Source organism: Hippocampus bargibanti, linkage group LG17, assembly GCF_051943395.1.
Source record: "Hippocampus bargibanti isolate YZ-2025 linkage group LG17, ASM5194339v1, whole genome shotgun sequence".
Taxonomy (NCBI): domain Eukaryota; kingdom Metazoa; phylum Chordata; class Actinopteri; order Syngnathiformes; family Syngnathidae; genus Hippocampus; species Hippocampus bargibanti.
Window position 1 is genome coordinate 13,677,125 of NC_142750.1, and position 17,876 is coordinate 13,695,000.

General features: G+C 42.4%; 1 protein-coding gene across 2 annotated transcripts in view; it reads left to right on the top strand.

Annotated features, from left to right (window-relative positions):
• The first annotated feature begins 6,297 nt into the window (after positions 1-6,297).
• The window catches only part of lmtka (lemur tail kinase 1 a), a 28,690-nt gene continuing 17,111 nt past the window's right edge, over positions 6,298-17,876 (top strand). For both annotated transcript variants that reach the window (XM_089018366.1, XM_089018368.1), the window contains exons 1-3: positions 6,298-6,799; positions 9,802-9,935; positions 13,236-13,365. In XM_089018366.1, the coding sequence (XP_088874492.1) occupies positions 6,718-6,799; positions 9,802-9,935; positions 13,236-13,365 (346 nt within the window). In that variant the 5' untranslated portion in view covers positions 6,298-6,717. The remainder of the gene's footprint in view (positions 6,800-9,801; positions 9,936-13,235; positions 13,366-17,876) is intronic.

Here is a 17,876-nt window from a genome sequence, read left to right on the forward strand (position 1 = left end):
CAATATTGCATCCGTTATAATTACGGTGCTGCCCCCACAACCTCCTCTCAACATTTTTTTTAACCCCGACGTTGTACCTCGCGGCCATCTACTGGTAGGCACATGAAAATCTTCAATTTCCTTGCATTGTTGCCTGAATTGAAAAGAAATCCATCCATCCATTTTCCTGACCGCTTAATCCTCATTAGGGCTGCGGGGGCAGGCATGTGGCGGGGGTCACCCTGAACTGGTTGCCAGCCAATCGCAGGGCACACAGAGACAAACAACCATTCGCTCTCACACTCACATCAAGAGACAATTTTTGAGTGTTCAATCAACATACCATGCATGTTTTTGAAACGTGGGTAGAAACCAGAGGACCCGGAGGAAATCCACGTGGGCCCGGTACGAACATGCAAACTTCACATAGGGAAGCCTGACCAGGTCTTAAACTCACGACTGCTAACCACTTTATTCACGGGGCCACCTGCATTGAAAAGCAAGCAAACAAACAAACAAACAAACAAACAAACAAACAAACAAACAAAAATTAATCAGCAACACAGACAATAATAATAATACATTCTGTTTTAAGCGCCTTTCAAAGCTCTCAAGGACACTTTACGATCACAGACAAGCATAGGTACTATAATACATGAAATACAATCACAAATAGAATACAATAAATAAAATACAACACAATACAATACAATACAAATTCAAGCATTCAAGCATTTCTCAAAAACAGTACATGATTTTGAATAATTCACCTAATGTTTCCACAACTCCCAATGTCTTTGTTTGGAAAGACAGCAACATGCACATCCTCCTTGGAGAGATTCGCTCTGCTATCAAGAAAATAGACAAGGTAAACAATACATTTTATAATAATTACATCATCAGATTGAAGGCCATGTGATTTTGTTGCCCAGATATGTGAATGAAAATGTGAATGGAATTAAAACACACACACACACACACACACACACACACACACACACACACACACACACACACACACACACACACACACACACACACACACACACACACACTGTGATGTCACGAGAGGCTGTGTCCTGGAGGGCAAATACATCCCCCTAAGATGGCTCCACCCAGAGAGAGTCTTGGCCCCATCTGGTGGAAGGCAGCAATTAAAAACCACACACCTGCAGCTGGAGATGTTGAACTTGGGACAATAAGGGACAAAGCATGTTCTCCTCCTCTACATGATCCAAGTGGCTTGCTTGCAAGAACGGAAACAGGAAACATCGCATTGGTACTCAAAAGGGAACAAAGAAAATATTTGGGCTTTTTTTCGACTTTGTAACAAATGCATATAAAGTTACACTGCCGGAATGGGTTGTGTGTGTGTGTGTGTGTGTGTGTGTGTGTGTGTGTGTGTGTGTGTGTGTGTGTGTGTGTGTGTGTGTGTGTGTGTGTGTGTGTGTGCGCGCGCGTGTGTGCGCGCGCTCTCGTTTATATGTGGTTATGGGGACAAAAACCTGTCTACACAGTCACGTCCTGGGGACCATTTGACATATGGGGACAAAAAACCTGGTCCCCATAAAGAAAACATATAAAAAAACGTTTCCGAAAGGGTGGTCCCCAGAAGTGGTTCCCAGAAAGCATAAAAACGTGTGTGTGTGTGTGTGTGTGTGTGTGTGTGTGTGTGTTTTATATAGATATATATAGAACGGAAACAAGCCAAGGCTTGAAGCAACTTGACCCAAATACTGGATAATTGGAAATTTGCCATTTTAACTCGCTTGAAGGAGCTGCTCATCAATGATCATGGGTCCGTTCTCCACGAATACTGTCAGTCAATTTTCTCTCTTTCTCGCTCTGTCCCACTCTTTCTCTCTCACATTCTCTTTTGTCTCTCTTTTTCAGGGGTGTCAAATCATTTTTTGCCGCGGGCCACATTGTAGTTACAGTTTCCTCACCACCGCTGATATGAATTTGGGGAAACCATTAAAATGTTTCATCTCCTCCACATATTACATACAGAGTGCACAACAAATGAATAAATAACTAGTTTTCAAATTTGAAGTAAAAAAATAATGACTGTGATTGTCGTTTACATGGGACAATTTGAAATTTTGGTTCGGACTTTAGCAAGCAACATAATTTCACAAGTTAGATTTGTTTTCGTGGGCCAAATAAAATTATGTGGCGGGCCAGATTAGGCCCCCGGGCCTTAACTTTGACACCTGCGCTCTATATAGAGAAAATTGTACATGTATCATGGAAGTTAAGTCTCGAGGTTTGGTGGGGAGACTCCCGATTTTGACCACAATACTCATTTTATAAAGCCGGTATTGACACAATACAGACAGTTAATTTGTAAGGTGAAACAAAAGAGAATGTAAAAAAACAAAATACATTTTGTCACTAATTGAATGAATAAATAAATAATGAAAGCATGTTTATTTACTTCTAATTTACACTTTTGTAACGTTCACATTATTTTAACACGCACCACAGATCATAAATCTCCCGATTTATGATTTCTGAAACTTAACATGTATGTTACAGTATATATCAACTGTAATTTCTTCTTCTTCTTCGTATTGTTATTTCCACTGAGCTGTGGAGAGCCGAATTAGATAATAATAATAATAATAATAATAATAATAATAGGGCGGCCCGGTAGTCGAGTGGTTAGTACTTCAGTTCTTCACAGTGCAGAGGTCTCCGGTTCGCGTCCCGGTCCGGCCTCCCTGTGTGGAGTTTGCATGTTCTCCCCGGACCCGCGTGGGTTTTCTCCAGGTCCTCCGGTTTCCTCCCACACTCCAAAAACATGCATGGTAGACAGATTGACCACTCCAAATTGTCCCTAGGTGTGAGTGTGAGAGTGACTGTTGGATGTCTTTGTGTGCCCTGCGATTGGCTGGCAACCAATTCAAGGTGTCCCCCGCCTCGTGCCCGAAGACAGCTGAGATAGGCTCCAGCAACCCCCGCAACCCTAATGAGGAATAAGCGGTACGGAAAATGAGATGAGATGAGATAATAATAATACAGTACATTTAATTTACAAGCGCCTTTCTAACAGCAAAAGCCTGACCAAATGTGGTCAGTGCAAGCTGGTTCTACTTTGTGATTAGCTCATCGTAAAGACAGAGTGGCCTGTGGCAAATATATGTCGTGTGTTCTTTGGAGTAGGAATTCACATTTTACGGAAAAGCAACAGTTATGACCATGCCTACTACCTATTGCTCCTCTGTCAGACGCTCTGGGGGAGCTACACAGACTGTTCAACGGCCTCAAGAATGACCTCGCGAGACTCACTACAAAGTTTGATGGCGTTGAGGTGTTCCTGGACGGCGTCAAGGACAGCCGTTTCAAACAGAGGGCTCGGCCCGGCGCCGGTTTGAGGTTGGCCCAGTTGAAGTCTTTCCACCCAAGCAGAGTGAGAAGAAGGGGGATGCAAGGACCCTAGTGTCATTTTCTAACTTTCTTGGTTGCAATTATTCCATGAATACAATTCAGTTAATTGTGTTACTTCTTGTGTGATCCTAGGCTCCTTGGTCAATATTGTCACGATCTGGTTGGCGACCAACGGGTGGCGCTGTCGGCCCCGCCCTCACCTGCACGGGTGCTGGTCATCCTGATCAGTGGCAGACTGCCACGTTCTGGTTGGCGACCAACAGGTAGTGCTGTCGGCTCCGCCCTCAGTTGCTCAGGTATTGGTCGTCTTCATCAGTGGCAGTTAAGACTCCCAGCACGACCATTCGGTGTCGGGTCGTTGTATGCATTGAATGTGTTTGCGTCACCCTGTCAAGTTTGTTGCATCTTGGCAGATTTTTACTGTTGGTTTTTCTTAGATACAGTAAAGTCTCGTTATATCGATATTCAAGGGAGTCCGAAAAAATATCGATATAACCGGGACTATCGATATATCCGATCCTGCGCCGAACTGCATTAAACAAAAGCCGCCAAAAGAGGGCAGCCAAGCGCCATATGAGAAACGGAGCTGGCCATTAGCTCCCTTTTTTTTGGGAGATGTTCCCCCAATGTTGCCTCAAAATGGCACATATAATTCTTTAATGATTGTAAACATGTATGCTTTAATCTTCAGAACTAGTGTATTTGAAACATATTCATAACTGGATGTGTAACAAGAAACCATATTATCCGAATTTGAAACCATTGTTTGGATTCACAAGCAATGCAAGACGTCTTGGCGTGAAGTCATTTTTATTTGCATTTGAATAAAAAGTGACATCGGCTGTCCTTTAATACACAGTATGGAATGTTAATAATTTTCAAAATCATCGCGCTTCAGCAGACAAAACAAGAAACATTGTTGCAAAAAACGATTGCATTCATATACAGTACAGTGGGCATGTACATAACACAACAGGGAAACTGCAACGCTTACATCTTACTGTATTATGTATACAATTTTAAAAAGTCATCAATCTTCTTCTGCTTCCCATTTTTATCTTTTAACACAAACACTTCAATCTCGTCTGCTACACACGAGCTAGCGTCTGAAAATGAAAATGGCTCTGCTACACGGGTGCTGGGCACGTAACCAAGTCACCTGACCAAGTCGACCAATGGCGCGACTGATGGCGTGACACGTAACCAAGACACGTGACCAAGTTGACCAATGGCGCGACCGATGGCGTGTCACGTGACAAAGTCACACGGCCAAGTCTACCAATAGCGCGATCGATGGCGGCTCATGTGACCAAGTCGACCAATGGCGCGACCGATGGCGGCTCACGTAACAAGACACGTGACCAAGTTGACCAATGGCGCGACGGATATATTGATATAAACAACAAAAATGGCCGGCGGGGGATGAAAAGGAGCACCGTAATAACCGGATTATCGTCATAACCGGGTATCGTACTAAACGGTACTAATTAGACATAAAAAGACTAGAAATGTGCAAGGGAAATGAAAATAGTATCGTAATAAGCGGTACTATCGATATAACCGATATCGATATAACGAGACTTTACTGTACTTTGTATTTTTCTGTTCAGATGATTTTGATGTTTTAGATTTGGTTCCTGATGACTTTATTTTAATACAATTTCTGAAATACAACCTGCTGCTCTCTCCTGCCTGCTTTTTGGGATCCACAACCGCCATCACCACCTTGCAAACCGTGACAAATATAAACAAAATATAAGCACAAATGAATAACCATACTATATTTGTCAGTAATCTGCAATAAGTTTGTTTTCTTTATTTTTATTTTTTTTTTTTTTGCAAAAAACAAAGAATATATTCCTGTGAGTATTGTTATTAACTCATTAACAACATTATTCGGGAATTGATATACAGGTATGTGGTTTTATTTTTTTATTTAAAAAACAATAACAACAACAAACAACGACAACACTACTACTACTAATAATAATAATAATAATAATAATAATAATAATAATAATACATTTTACATTACATTACAACTAATACATTTTACAGTTCCAGGATTGGATTGGATTTACCTTTATTTGTCTCGCAGTGGGGAAATTTACATTTCACAGCATCAAAGTTAGATAAGAACAAAACTGTTTTTCTGCGGGTGGGTGCCGATAAAGCGCTGGCCAGATATCTGGCAATGTTTTTCCACTTCCACAAGGGTGCAGCATTTCCAGATTTTTTTCCATGTAAGCTCTTTGTTCCAGCTTCAGCTGTTATTAAAAAGCTATATACACCAATATGTATTTAATGCATTGTATTTTGGACAGTTTCCCTCATTTGAAGATAATATAACCGCAGATCCACATAATTTATTTTTTTCTAATAAAAGAAGAGATGAGTCTGAGGTTTTCTTATGCTGCATTGAAAGTTTATGCAGTCCTAAAACACAATACAGTCCTGTATTCTGATGGTCCTGGAATTCGAGTGACAATGACAAAAACCCTGGCACTGGAGTGGACACGTTTTTGTACATGTCTGGCGGTAAATGATTTAAGCATTGTGGATTAAGCATTTCTCCATATACAAATAATTCCGACTCCTGCATTCGTGCGGGTTTCGATTTCCGTACGTGAAAACCACCTGAACGTAAGACAAAGACCCGTCTGGGCGAAACGTGACATCTGATTTCCGCATGCCGAGACCGAAATCCCACATGAACTGCGACCACAGGCGAATCCTTCCAGCGAAAAACTGCGCCATCCATGTGCTTCCATATTTGGGAAGCTCTGTAAACAGCCACGCGATAATTCGTGGTCAAAACAAAAGCGTGCCTTCACAAGCTAGCGTAAATGCTTTTATTTTGAAAGTTGATTTAGCAATGTTTGTTGTGAAATTATGTTATCTTGACGCTGGTGCAGGCAGTTCCGCTGCGAAGCTCAACCCTAGATGAGCATCGTTGGTCCTTTTTATTTGTTTGTCTTTTTCTATTCGTGTTTTTATTAAAAACATAACCGGTTGTCAGAGTTTGCCATTACAGAGAAAAAGAAGCAAGACCTTGCCCGATCTTGAGGATTTATTTACAAATAGACATTGCTTTATTTGATCGCTGTCAATAGATCAGAGTGACGATCAGGTGCGCGTGAAGGAACGACGTTAAAAAAATAGAACGATGGTAACCGTGCAGATGTGCCGACGCAAATATGAGTGCCCACATTTGCTTCCACATCTCTGAGGGAGAAAATTCTGATTCGCCCTTCAAAGAAGCTGGACTGAATCATTTTCATTTTCAAATTAAATCATTAGTCTTGTCATTTTGAACATATAACCTTTTTTTTTTTGTCTCCGGGGAGGATGTTCTTAACCTTGCACGTGACTGTCATGTCATCAGCGTTTTTCAATCCCAGTTTTGCCTTCAGCTCCCACTTTGACACAGGTAAGGGTCACACGCAAATTTGGAAGATGCATGCATCTTTTCAAGCCGATCTGTGGAAGAGTGGGGAGCATGTCTGTCTAACAGTCGAGAGCGTTTGGGTTGGAGTCTCGGCTCAGACCCTTCCTGTTTGCATTTTACCCTTTTCATATCCTCTCACTTACTCCCACATCATCAAAATATGTATGTGAGCTGAGCCAAATAAATTAACCATTACATGTCTGAATGTTGTTCATGTTTATGTGGTCCGTAATTGACTGGCCTCAAAGTCAGTTGGGAAGGGCGTACCCATGACCCCAATGAGAGCAAGTGGTATAGAAAATGTTTGGCCACTCTATCAGTCCTCAATAAGTTTTAATACAGGGTCAGTCTGATAGATGAATGGTATTTGGTGACAAATTGACTGTATCGCCCTACAGAAAGTCCCTGCAAGACCCATGCTGTGCAAGGCAAGTGGGCAAGTGAAATGTACAAGCTAAGCGTGTGATGGACCTTGAAAGTGCTGCAAAATAAAAGTACAAACAGGAAGAAGTGAGGATCACTGCACCGTTTGGGCCGAATGTGCTAAGCATACACATAACAGTAGACCAATTGGTGCTTTGAGTTTCAAGCTTCTGTCCTGTCCAGATCTATTATGCCGGACACCCCTACCACATTAAAAAAAAGACAAAAAAAATAGTTTGACACTCCTGCTGTACGGCAAACAATCCTGGTTTAAAGAGGCAATTTCAAACAAAACAATGATGGCCTGAGTTCCCAGCACTGCTTTGAAAAGATTGACCAGTCGGTTACATCATTTAGGAAGTAAATTTAGGCTAAATTGTCACAGCACTTCAACCGAGCCTTTTTTTTGTCTGCACGTCTTGTAAATTTACCTGTGCTTGCTGAGGACGAACAAAGAGGGAAAACACACACGCACACGCACACACACACACACACACACACACACACACACACACACACACACACACACACACACACACACACACACACACACACACACACACACACACACACAATGACAATGCAACGGTATTAGGTAAACTGTCATCCATGGCAGCTTTCCTGCTGCCAGCACCTGGGTCACTGCTACTTCAGAACCACGGAGAGTTCTCGGCATAAGAGGGTATGACTAGAAGAGAAGGGTTTCTATTCTTTTTGAGGGGAGAGGGCGGAGGGGTGTGTGAAATAAATTCCGGTTGGGATGTGAACCTCCCACTCTGCCCGTCTCACCACGATGGGATGCAGAGCTTTCAGCCGCTCTGCTCCCAAACTCTGGAATTCTCTTCCACCCAACATCCGTAATATTGACTCCCTCCCTATTTTCAAGGCTCACCTCAAAACCCACTTGTTTAAAATTGCTTTCAATGTATAGTTCTATCTGCTATTTTATTATGTATCATTTTACTTATGGTTTTATTGTTATGTGCTTTGTTTTATTGTTTTTATTGTAAAGTGTCCTTGGGTGTTTTGAAAGGCGCTTGAAATAAAATGTATTATTATTATTATTATAAGGCTTCGTCGACGGGTAGTGAAAAAAAAAACGATTTTGTGTTGCACATGTAGTACACGAACACCACCGCACCAAAGTTTTTATTTCCATTTAATATCTAATTTATATATTTGTATGAAGAATAGTGTGACAAAATATTGTAGTCATAGGGAAAATGTTAGCAGAGTCGCCACTGTCAAATTTTTCCTCAAAATGTGCTTGGTGGCAAGGGCCACCGCTGGCCACCCCATAGCTCCGCCCCTCGACATAACATTCTCTCGCAATGCAAACCTATGGCACTTTGAGAACAATGACAGATGACAGAAAAGTGTGTGGACTTTTAATATGTATCCACCCTCTTAATTTTTAGTCAATCAATGCAATGATTAGAGTAGTGGAACCACATAAAATATATTACTGCCAAGAACACTTTCGACAGGACTGCCATTTAAGAACCACCGGCCTGGTGGTTCTACACTACTATATTTGCACATCTACCATGGCAAGAGGGCAGCACGTTAAACCATTTCTTGATTAGGCATCCTCGCATGATACCCTTTGCTGATATAAAGCGGACCGATAATCGGCATCAACACCAGCTTATTCCGAAAAAGTCAATTATTGCCGTCATGAAAGCTAATGGTGTGTGTCACTGAAAAACAGCACGGGGTCTCCGCTTCCGACTCCACGCTTGAAAAACAGGACTGCAACAAAATGTGCTCCTTCACACAAAATGGGATGATTTGAATGACTATGAGTGCTTTGATTGAGATGTGAGACAATACTCTGGTGAAACATACATCGGTAGCACTGATGTTTTCTAGCATGGGTGGTGTATAGTGTATTTGTGCTATTAAGTGAGGACCCTCTTGATATTCCAACATTCAATGTCTGCCCTCCACGTGCTGTCCTGTAGTAGATGCATTATGGGATAGCTCCATGCCATCGCAATCGAGGCACAGGCCACATTGAACAGTGTCGATTTAAGAGAGCGGGTGGTCGAGGACCCAGCGGACACGTACCCCACACAGACAATGCGCAGAAGCCTGGGGAATGGGGGTGGCGAGCCAAGCCTCGCGCTATAAAAGCCAATCAAACTAATATCCCGCCCGCCCCCTACCCGGCTGGGAAGGTGGTTACCATGACAACGTGTTGTGGCTCAGTGCCCACACACACATACACTGTACAGAACTTCCTAAAGCGACTTTGAAGCATATCCTGCTGCAATATGGATTCCATGAAAATATGAATACGTATCGTTGAAACTTGGAAATGAGCTTTGGACACATACGCACACACACAGACGCACAGACAAATTATACACACACACAGAAATTATACACAAACACAGAAATTATACAAGTATATATATTAGTTCCCTGATTTCTCAAAAGGTCATTCTTTGAGAACACAGAGCAACAAGCAAAATGCACTGTCCGAAGCTGATGCAAAGTGGAAATGCATTATTTAGGGCAGCCTAATATGGACTTTTATCATGGCTACTTGTTTGCAGACGGAACTCCGCTGAGCGAGCTGTCATGGCCTTCGTCCCTGGCCGTGGTTGTGGTGTCCTTCTCCGGCCTCTTTGCCTTTGTCGTCCTCATGCTGGCTTGCCTCTGCTGCAAGAAGGGTGACATCGGCTTCAAGGTGTGCTTGCCTCAGGGGGGGGGCGTTTCACGCATTGCAAACTGGAACACAATTGTAAAGAGACACACACATACACACACGCATATATATATATACACACACACACACAAACATATAATTTGCAGCTTTCAGTCACCCCACAAGCAGTTTCACTGAGAAAAGTTGAGTTGCATCCAAGTATCAGTATCTAAAGCACTCGGCACTCTCCTCACTAATGCTAGCGGGGCCAGAGAATAAAGAGCTCGTCTAAAAGGGATAAAATGAAAAGCTCTCCTGGGAGCAGGGTTGACTGACTCGCAGCCAGGTGCCCCCCCCCCAACCCATCCACACTCCAAACCTCTCCATCATGCCCGTCGGAGAGCGCCAGATGGTTCAGAATGGCCCACTGAGAAATAATGCTAGATGAACCGCTCGTACACAGAAATATCTCAGCTGAAAAATATTTGTTGTCCCTGCTTCACAATTCTCATGAAGTCCTCAAAGTTTCTGCGTCCACGGACAAAAAAAATCTTCAATAACTGGAATATTTTTTCAGACTGCAGATGTCATTTTCAAGTCATCTGTTTGGAGGCCAGATATGTTTGGATTGTCAGCTCCTCTGCAGATAAAGTAGCACCGAAAGGCTGCTTTTACTTCTCTCTGCTGGAGGAAGAGGAGCATTACATGTTGTGACAGAGTGACATTTCCTGGGTTACCATTTACCAATCTAAGGAAAAAAACTTTCCAACTCTTCATGAATAACAATGAAAACGCATTGAACATATGTTTAAGTGGGGAAAAAAAGGCTACATGAATGTTTATGTTTTGAAAAAACACGCTGGTATTAAAAATTAAAGGCAAATTGATGGAATTTCAACATTAAATACAACTAAACTCATACCTGTCAACCTTGGCTAATAACTGCCCTTATAAATAATTACAATTCCAGTATAAAAGTTGTAGTAGGATGATTTTTGCTGGTTTACCATGACAGCGATCGGCCTCAGCATTGTCGTTGGCGACCATAAGTTGAAACAAACTGGATTTGTTTTTCCTATAAAAATTGTAATACTCCATAAATTATTTGAAATGATTAAAAAAACTTAGAAATATGGGGAAAATGACAGGTATGTAAACTGTACTGTAATGGATCTTTTAAAAAGTTGGGGCCACTGTGACACGAGGCAACAGTTAATGGATTAATTGAAAATTAATCAATTTTCTGTTCCAATCTTGACATTGTGTCTTTTGTTATTTGATTTCAGGTTTTTTGAATGACTTTTTGCAGGGGGGGGGGATTTTTCATTCTTTATCACAGTCATTATTTTCTCCAAAACGCTTTTGTTTGAGTTCAGCCTCATCCCTCCCAACTATACAACCAACTACAAAGTAAATTGTCTGTATTGCAATTCTGTCAGGTAATGTGACAAATCATACGTCATCGCTCAATGGTAATTTTTAGATGTTTCATAAACACACTGTTGTTGTTGTTGCAGTCTAACACGTCCAATAGGGGCAAGCGTTAAATATGACAGCGTATGAGAGATTTGGATTGGATTCGATTAGCTTTTATTAGTCTTGCAGTGGAGAAATTTACATTTCACAGCCCGCTTTGTTCAATGGAAAGATCGGTGCTGTTGGACAGTCTGCGGCTGGATGGATGCATGGCTTGAGGAGCCCGCGATAAGACGAAAGAAGCGTCAGCGCAGAGCGCCGATGCGGATGTGGAACTGTCGCGGCTGGGAGTTGAAGCAGATTCATTTGGGACAGGAAATGTGAGACAATCTCTTTTTCTCAATGGATGCTACAGCTTTGTGTTTGCTTTCAACATTTAGCTTGTAGTCGACATCCACATTCCACCATGATGTCCCTGATCCACTGGTTGGTGGAAAGACACTTTGTACATCTCCTCTTTCATCTAGAACTGCTTTATGTAACAAAGAGGGTACAGAAAGTGCTAAAGAATGAATGCCTCTCTGTGTCTTTGTGTTGTAATATTGTCTTTGTTTTGTCATATTTGTTTTTTTTTATTGTTCTTTCGACTTCAAGACGGCGCCGCGAGAGTGGCTGCCTTTCCAGCAGCTCATGTATTTTGTTTTTCTACTTTCATTCCTTTTATCGCTTTGCTGCTGTGAAACGTAAATTTCTCCACTGAGAGACTAATAAAGGCAAATCCAATCCAAATCGAATCCAAAATTATGAAAGAGGAAAGGAAATGAAGATGTAGAAAAACAAAATATAACTCAAAACAACAACAAAACCCCAAATTAACAAATAATGTCACAACACAAGACAAAGACAGTCATTCAATCTTGAGCATTTTCTGTCACTTCTTTGTTGTTTGAAGCAGTTCGAGATGAAAGTGTCATGATCTGGTTGGCGACCAACGGGTGGCACTGTCGGCCCCGCCTGCACCTGCACAGGTGCTGGTCGTCCCGATCAGTGGCGGACTGCCACGTTCGGATTGGCGACCAACGGGTAGCGACGTCAGCCCTGCCTGCAGCCTCGCAGGTGCTGGTCGTTTTAATCAGTGACACTTAAAAGGACTCCCGGCACGACCATCCGGTGTCGGTTCATTGTTTGTTGCATGCTTTGTCTGCAATTGCATGCATTGTATGCTGTGCATGTGTTTGTTTAACTTTGGCGGACTTTTACACTTGGTTTTCTTTTGATGTTTTACATTTTGTTCCTGCTGACCTTTATTTTACATTTTGTTCCTGCTGACCTTTATTTTAATACAATTTGTCACACAACCTCCTGCTCCCTCCTGCCTGCTTTTTGGGATCCGCACCCGCCATCACCACCTCGCAAAACGTGACAGAAAGAGAAGAGGATAAAAGTGTCCTTTTCACCAGTGGATCAGGGACATCATAATGGAATGTGCACGTCTACTACAAGCTACACGAAGCTGTAGCATCCATTGATCGCATCCATTTCTCACTTCAAATTTATTGTAAACTCAAATATTGCACAATAGACAAACAGGTGGGCCTTCATTCATTCACAATGAAGCCAACAGAAACATAAACGGTGTGCTTGACCAGCATTGTACGCAATTCCCGTTTGGTACACAAAAGTGCTGACGTGGGGCAAGTGAACGAGTGCACAAGAAAAGGAGTTGTGTGTTGTAATGAGTGTGGATGCACAATGCAACGCACACATGACTTATGGGCGCGCGTGGGTTCGGTGGGCATTGGAACGCCTGCTCACAGTCGCACTATTGTCTCTCGGTTGGGCGGGCGCATGAATAATGGCCCTGTGTGTGTGTGTGTGTGTGTGTGTGCGTGTGTGTGTGTGCGCGTGTGCGTGTGCGTACGGCAGGAGTTTGACAACGCGGAGGGCGAGGAGTACCAGACAGACCTTTCGCCTTCCTGCCACAATGGGCCTGAGGTGTACATCCTGCCCCTCACTGAGGTCTCGCTGCCCATCTCCAAGCAGCCCAGCAGATCCAGTAAGCGAGATACACGAAACACAAACTCTATTTATGGTTTCCATGGTACCTTGACTTAAAAAGTGAGTTTAGATTTTTTTTGTCTTGAGTTGAGTGCAAAAATAATACCCAACAGGATAGATTCTTTATCATCAGTGTAAAACACAGACATTTTGCTGCTTATTTACAAAGTTCTTCTGTTGTCAAATCTACAACAAATGTGTCTGATTGAATTGTACTCTATGTTGATGGCTAAGGCACACCCACCAGATACGCAATGCACATTCTATCTAGACATGAAATCATGATTACGCAAATTGTTAATCAGAATCAGAATCAGAATCAGACACCTTTTAATGGTGCCACAATGGGGAAATGTGGTGAAATTGTTTACCTAGTACTTATGACGTTTCCGTTTCATTATTGCTGCAAATAATTATTTATACCACCGAGGTCCAAAGTCTGGCCCGGGAGCCAAATGCGACCCGTGGTCAATTTTCATCCGACACGCAGCCTCCATCATAAAATCAATAATGTCTGGTCGAATTAATAAATTGAGCAATAGCGCTGTTCCCTCCGTGTGCCAAATGCTGTTAACTTGAGGCTCAATAAGGAACAGCAAATTAGTAGAAGAGTCATTGACTGAATGACTGAATACTTGGATTGGATTTGCCTTTCTTAGGCTCGCAGTGGAGAAATTTACATTTCACAGCAGCAAAGTTATGAAAGGAATGAAAGTAGAAAAACAAAATACAGGAGCTGCTGGAAAGGCAGCCACTCTCGCGGTGCCGTCTTGAAGTCAAAAGTAAAAAAAAAACTACATGACAAATAACATGACAACACAAAGACACAGAGTCATTCCTTCTTAAGCACTTTCTGTACCTTCTTTGTTACACGAAGCAGTTCCAGATGAAATAATATAATAATAATAATAATAATAATACATTTTATTTATAAGCTCCAAAAAAGCACAATGGCCCCAGAGCTGTCCAGCGATGACAGTCGAATGGCACCAACATTCCTCCCATTCAACACAGTACTGGCATATCCATGCTGCCGAAAAGGCGCAACCGCTCAGCACAGTCTCCTCCTTGATGAATGTCGTGGTCAAAAATGCTGAAAAACAATCCATATCCGTTCCACACGACGCACAACAACACAAAGTGACGAAAGAAAACACAAAAACAAGACAAAAACAACAAAAAAAGCAAGGCTCATCAGAGCACTTGCTGACGGCTGCCTACTCGGGCGCCATCTTGGACTCCTTTCCATAATGGTACTGCGACAGCAAAGTCACACAAACGCACACCTCGTTCGTTTTTTTCGATGATCTCCTTCTGCTCGACCGTAATTTTGTTTTGTGTAAAGTCGTTTTATTTACCTTTGTGATGATCGTTGATGTAGTTAGCTCTTGTTGATAACCGAGTGCGATAATACCCTCATTCCTGCTCGCTGCTTTTCGTTAATCCAAATCAACAGAAGTTTTTCAACCTCTTCTATTGCCTGAGCCCATTGCTTAGACAACACACAAACACTCTTAGTCACACGTAGCAATGGTTGACTTAACATACTGTTACGTACTGGGACGCTAAGTCACACAAACGCACACCTCGTTTGTGTTTTTCGATGATCTCCTTCTTCTGCTCGACCGTAATTTTCTTTTGTGTCCTCTTCAGCTTAACACTAGCCTGTGGTGGTCGTTTTCGGTCCCATAATTGCAAAAGTATTCCTCTTGATAGCAAACCGTGGCGCTGTGTGATGTGGTTCGTCGGCCAAAAACTAGTTTGTATGCCAAGATTATGTTCTCGCGAATTTAATGTTCGTAAGGCGAAAAATTCGTGAGCTAAAGCGTTCGTAAGCCGAGGTATCACTGTACTTCTGTTAAACTTTTACAAAAAAGTTAAGGTGTTAAAAAAAGTGAAGTGAATATTCAATTTAAATGTTTACAGTAGCTGAAATTAAACTAAAAAAAAGAATGTTGTTATATTTAAAGATTGTACACCAAGGTTTGGGCCCCACCCACCTACATTTTAAACACCAAATATGGCCCCCTTTGCAAAATGTTTGGACACCACTGATTTACGCTCTGTATTTTATTAATTCAACATGAATTCGTAATTGTTTAATGTACAACCATTTGACGAATACTCGCAACGTTCTGATGTCATTTGCAGCTAAAAGATACTCGTTGACAAGGCTTCGCTTGAATTTTAACTTGAGCCACATGCAGTTAAACTGTCGATCCGTTGAGTAATTGTTCACATTAAATCAATTCACTGCAGTGGGTGAACTTGATGTGAAAAGGAATGTGAGCCAAAAGCCACTCTACATTATTCATGCAACTCTTGGTATGTTGATGCATGTATTTTTCATGACACGAACATATGATCATGCAGTGAAACACATACAAAATGTATCAGAACATTTCCAAGACACAACGGGAAGTACTTTTTTTCTCTTTACTAAAATATCCCACTAAAAGAGCTCAAGTTCGATGCAGTTGATGAATGAAGGGGAAGATTGTCAACAATGAACAATTTATTGTCTTCTGAACCAAATGTGTTGCTCGTGTCTTCAGTCAATAGTGCGTTGATGGACCTTATTGGTCGTATGCAAGAGATGCGTGTCAGGTGCAGGAGTGGATAGCGGAATGCATTGTTTATCACGTGGGAAACATAGCAAGAGTTAGAGAGCTTCGAGTTTGTTTATTTCCCGGATGACTCACCGGCAGTCTGCTTGTGAGATAGCTATGAAGGAAGAAGGCCACACATGGATGATCTCCCAATGTGCCAAGGTCTGAGCCGCCCCAGGTTCCTGCACCAGTCACCCGCGGGTTCTCCCGGTTCCCCTTCCCCTTTGTATTTTTGATTTGTAGCGTTACTGGTTCAAGTGTTGCAGGGTGAGGGAAATTAATCTTATCTGTGTATCCTGGAATGAGACAATAATGCAGATTCAACTTGGTGACAAATAAAAAACACTGCAAGATTTGGTATTATCTGAGAAATGGATAAAATAGACACCACTTCAAAATACAACCACAATACTGCGCACGGTTAAAGTAAAGGTGGCAAAGGCCAAACAAGAGGCCTATGATGACTTGTATGCTGGACAACAGAGAAGGAGAGAATGATCTTTTCAGCTTGGCCAGACAGAGAGACAAAGATGGTAGGGACCTGCAGCAGAATAGGGTGATTAAGGATAGAGATTGGATTTGGATTTGCCTTTATTAGTCTCGCAGTGGAGAAATTTACATTTCACAGCAGCAAAGTTATGAAAGAAATGAAAGTAGAAAAGCAAAACACAGGAGCTACTGGAAAGGCAGCCACTCTCGCGGCGCCGTCTTGAAGTCAAAAGGACAAAAAAAACTAAATAACAAATAACATGACAACACAAAGACACACAGAGACATTCATTCTTAAGCACTTTCTGTACCCTCTTTGTTAGATAAAGCAGTTCCAGATGAAAGAGGAGAGGATCAAAGCGTCACTTCACCAGTGGATCAGGGACATCATGGTGGAATGTGCATGTCGACTACAAGCTAAATGTTGAAAGCAAACACGCAGCTGTAGCATCCATTGACGAAAAGAGATTGTCTCACATCTCCTGTCCCCCATAAATCAGCTTCAATTCCATCCCGCGACAGTTCCATATACGTATCGGCGCTCTGCGCTGACACTCCTTCCTTCTTATCGCGGGCTCCTCAAGCCATGTATCCATCCAGCCGCAGACTGTCCAACAACACCGACCTTCCACTGAACAAAGCGGGGCTGTGAAGATGCTGTCCATTACTGCCGCAATAAAACACAATGGCCCCAGAGCTGTCCAGCGATGACAGTCGAATGGCACAGACATACCTCCCTTTCAAAAACAGTACTGGCATATTCATGCTGCCGAAAAGGCACAACCGCTCAGCACAGTCTACTCCTTGATGAATGTCGTGGTCAAAAATGCTAAAAAACAATCCGTATCCGTTCCACACGACGCACAATAACACAAAGTGACAAAAGAAAACACAAAAACAAGACAAAAACAACAAAAAAGCAAGGCTCATTAGAACACTTGCTGACGGCTGCCTACTCGGGCGCCATCTTGGACTCCTGGCAATATATTAACAGGCGCCAGTAGTGTGATGGCAAGATAGAAAGAGTACTCTGAAGAATTGATGAATGAGGAAAATGAGGCTGGATAGCTCAGCTGACAAGGCAGCAGTTTGGCATATGGGAGACGAGGGTTCGGATCCCGCTTGGGCCAGAGAAAATGAGCACAAAACATCATCCTGTGTGGGTCCTTGGGCAAGACCCTTCATGCTAATGCCTACCTCATACAATGATGAGAGACAATAAATCGAATGACATTCTGGCTCAGACTTCGCCCGGCCAAACAAGGTCTGCGTCAGGTGCTGGGGAGAGCACCTTGATGAAAAATGGGCTACTGGAACAACGCGGAGATAGATGAGATGCGATAACATGGCTCTGTTGGAATGCTACTACTCAAGCAACCCTAGTCAGAGGGGTTACATGCGGAGAATAGGG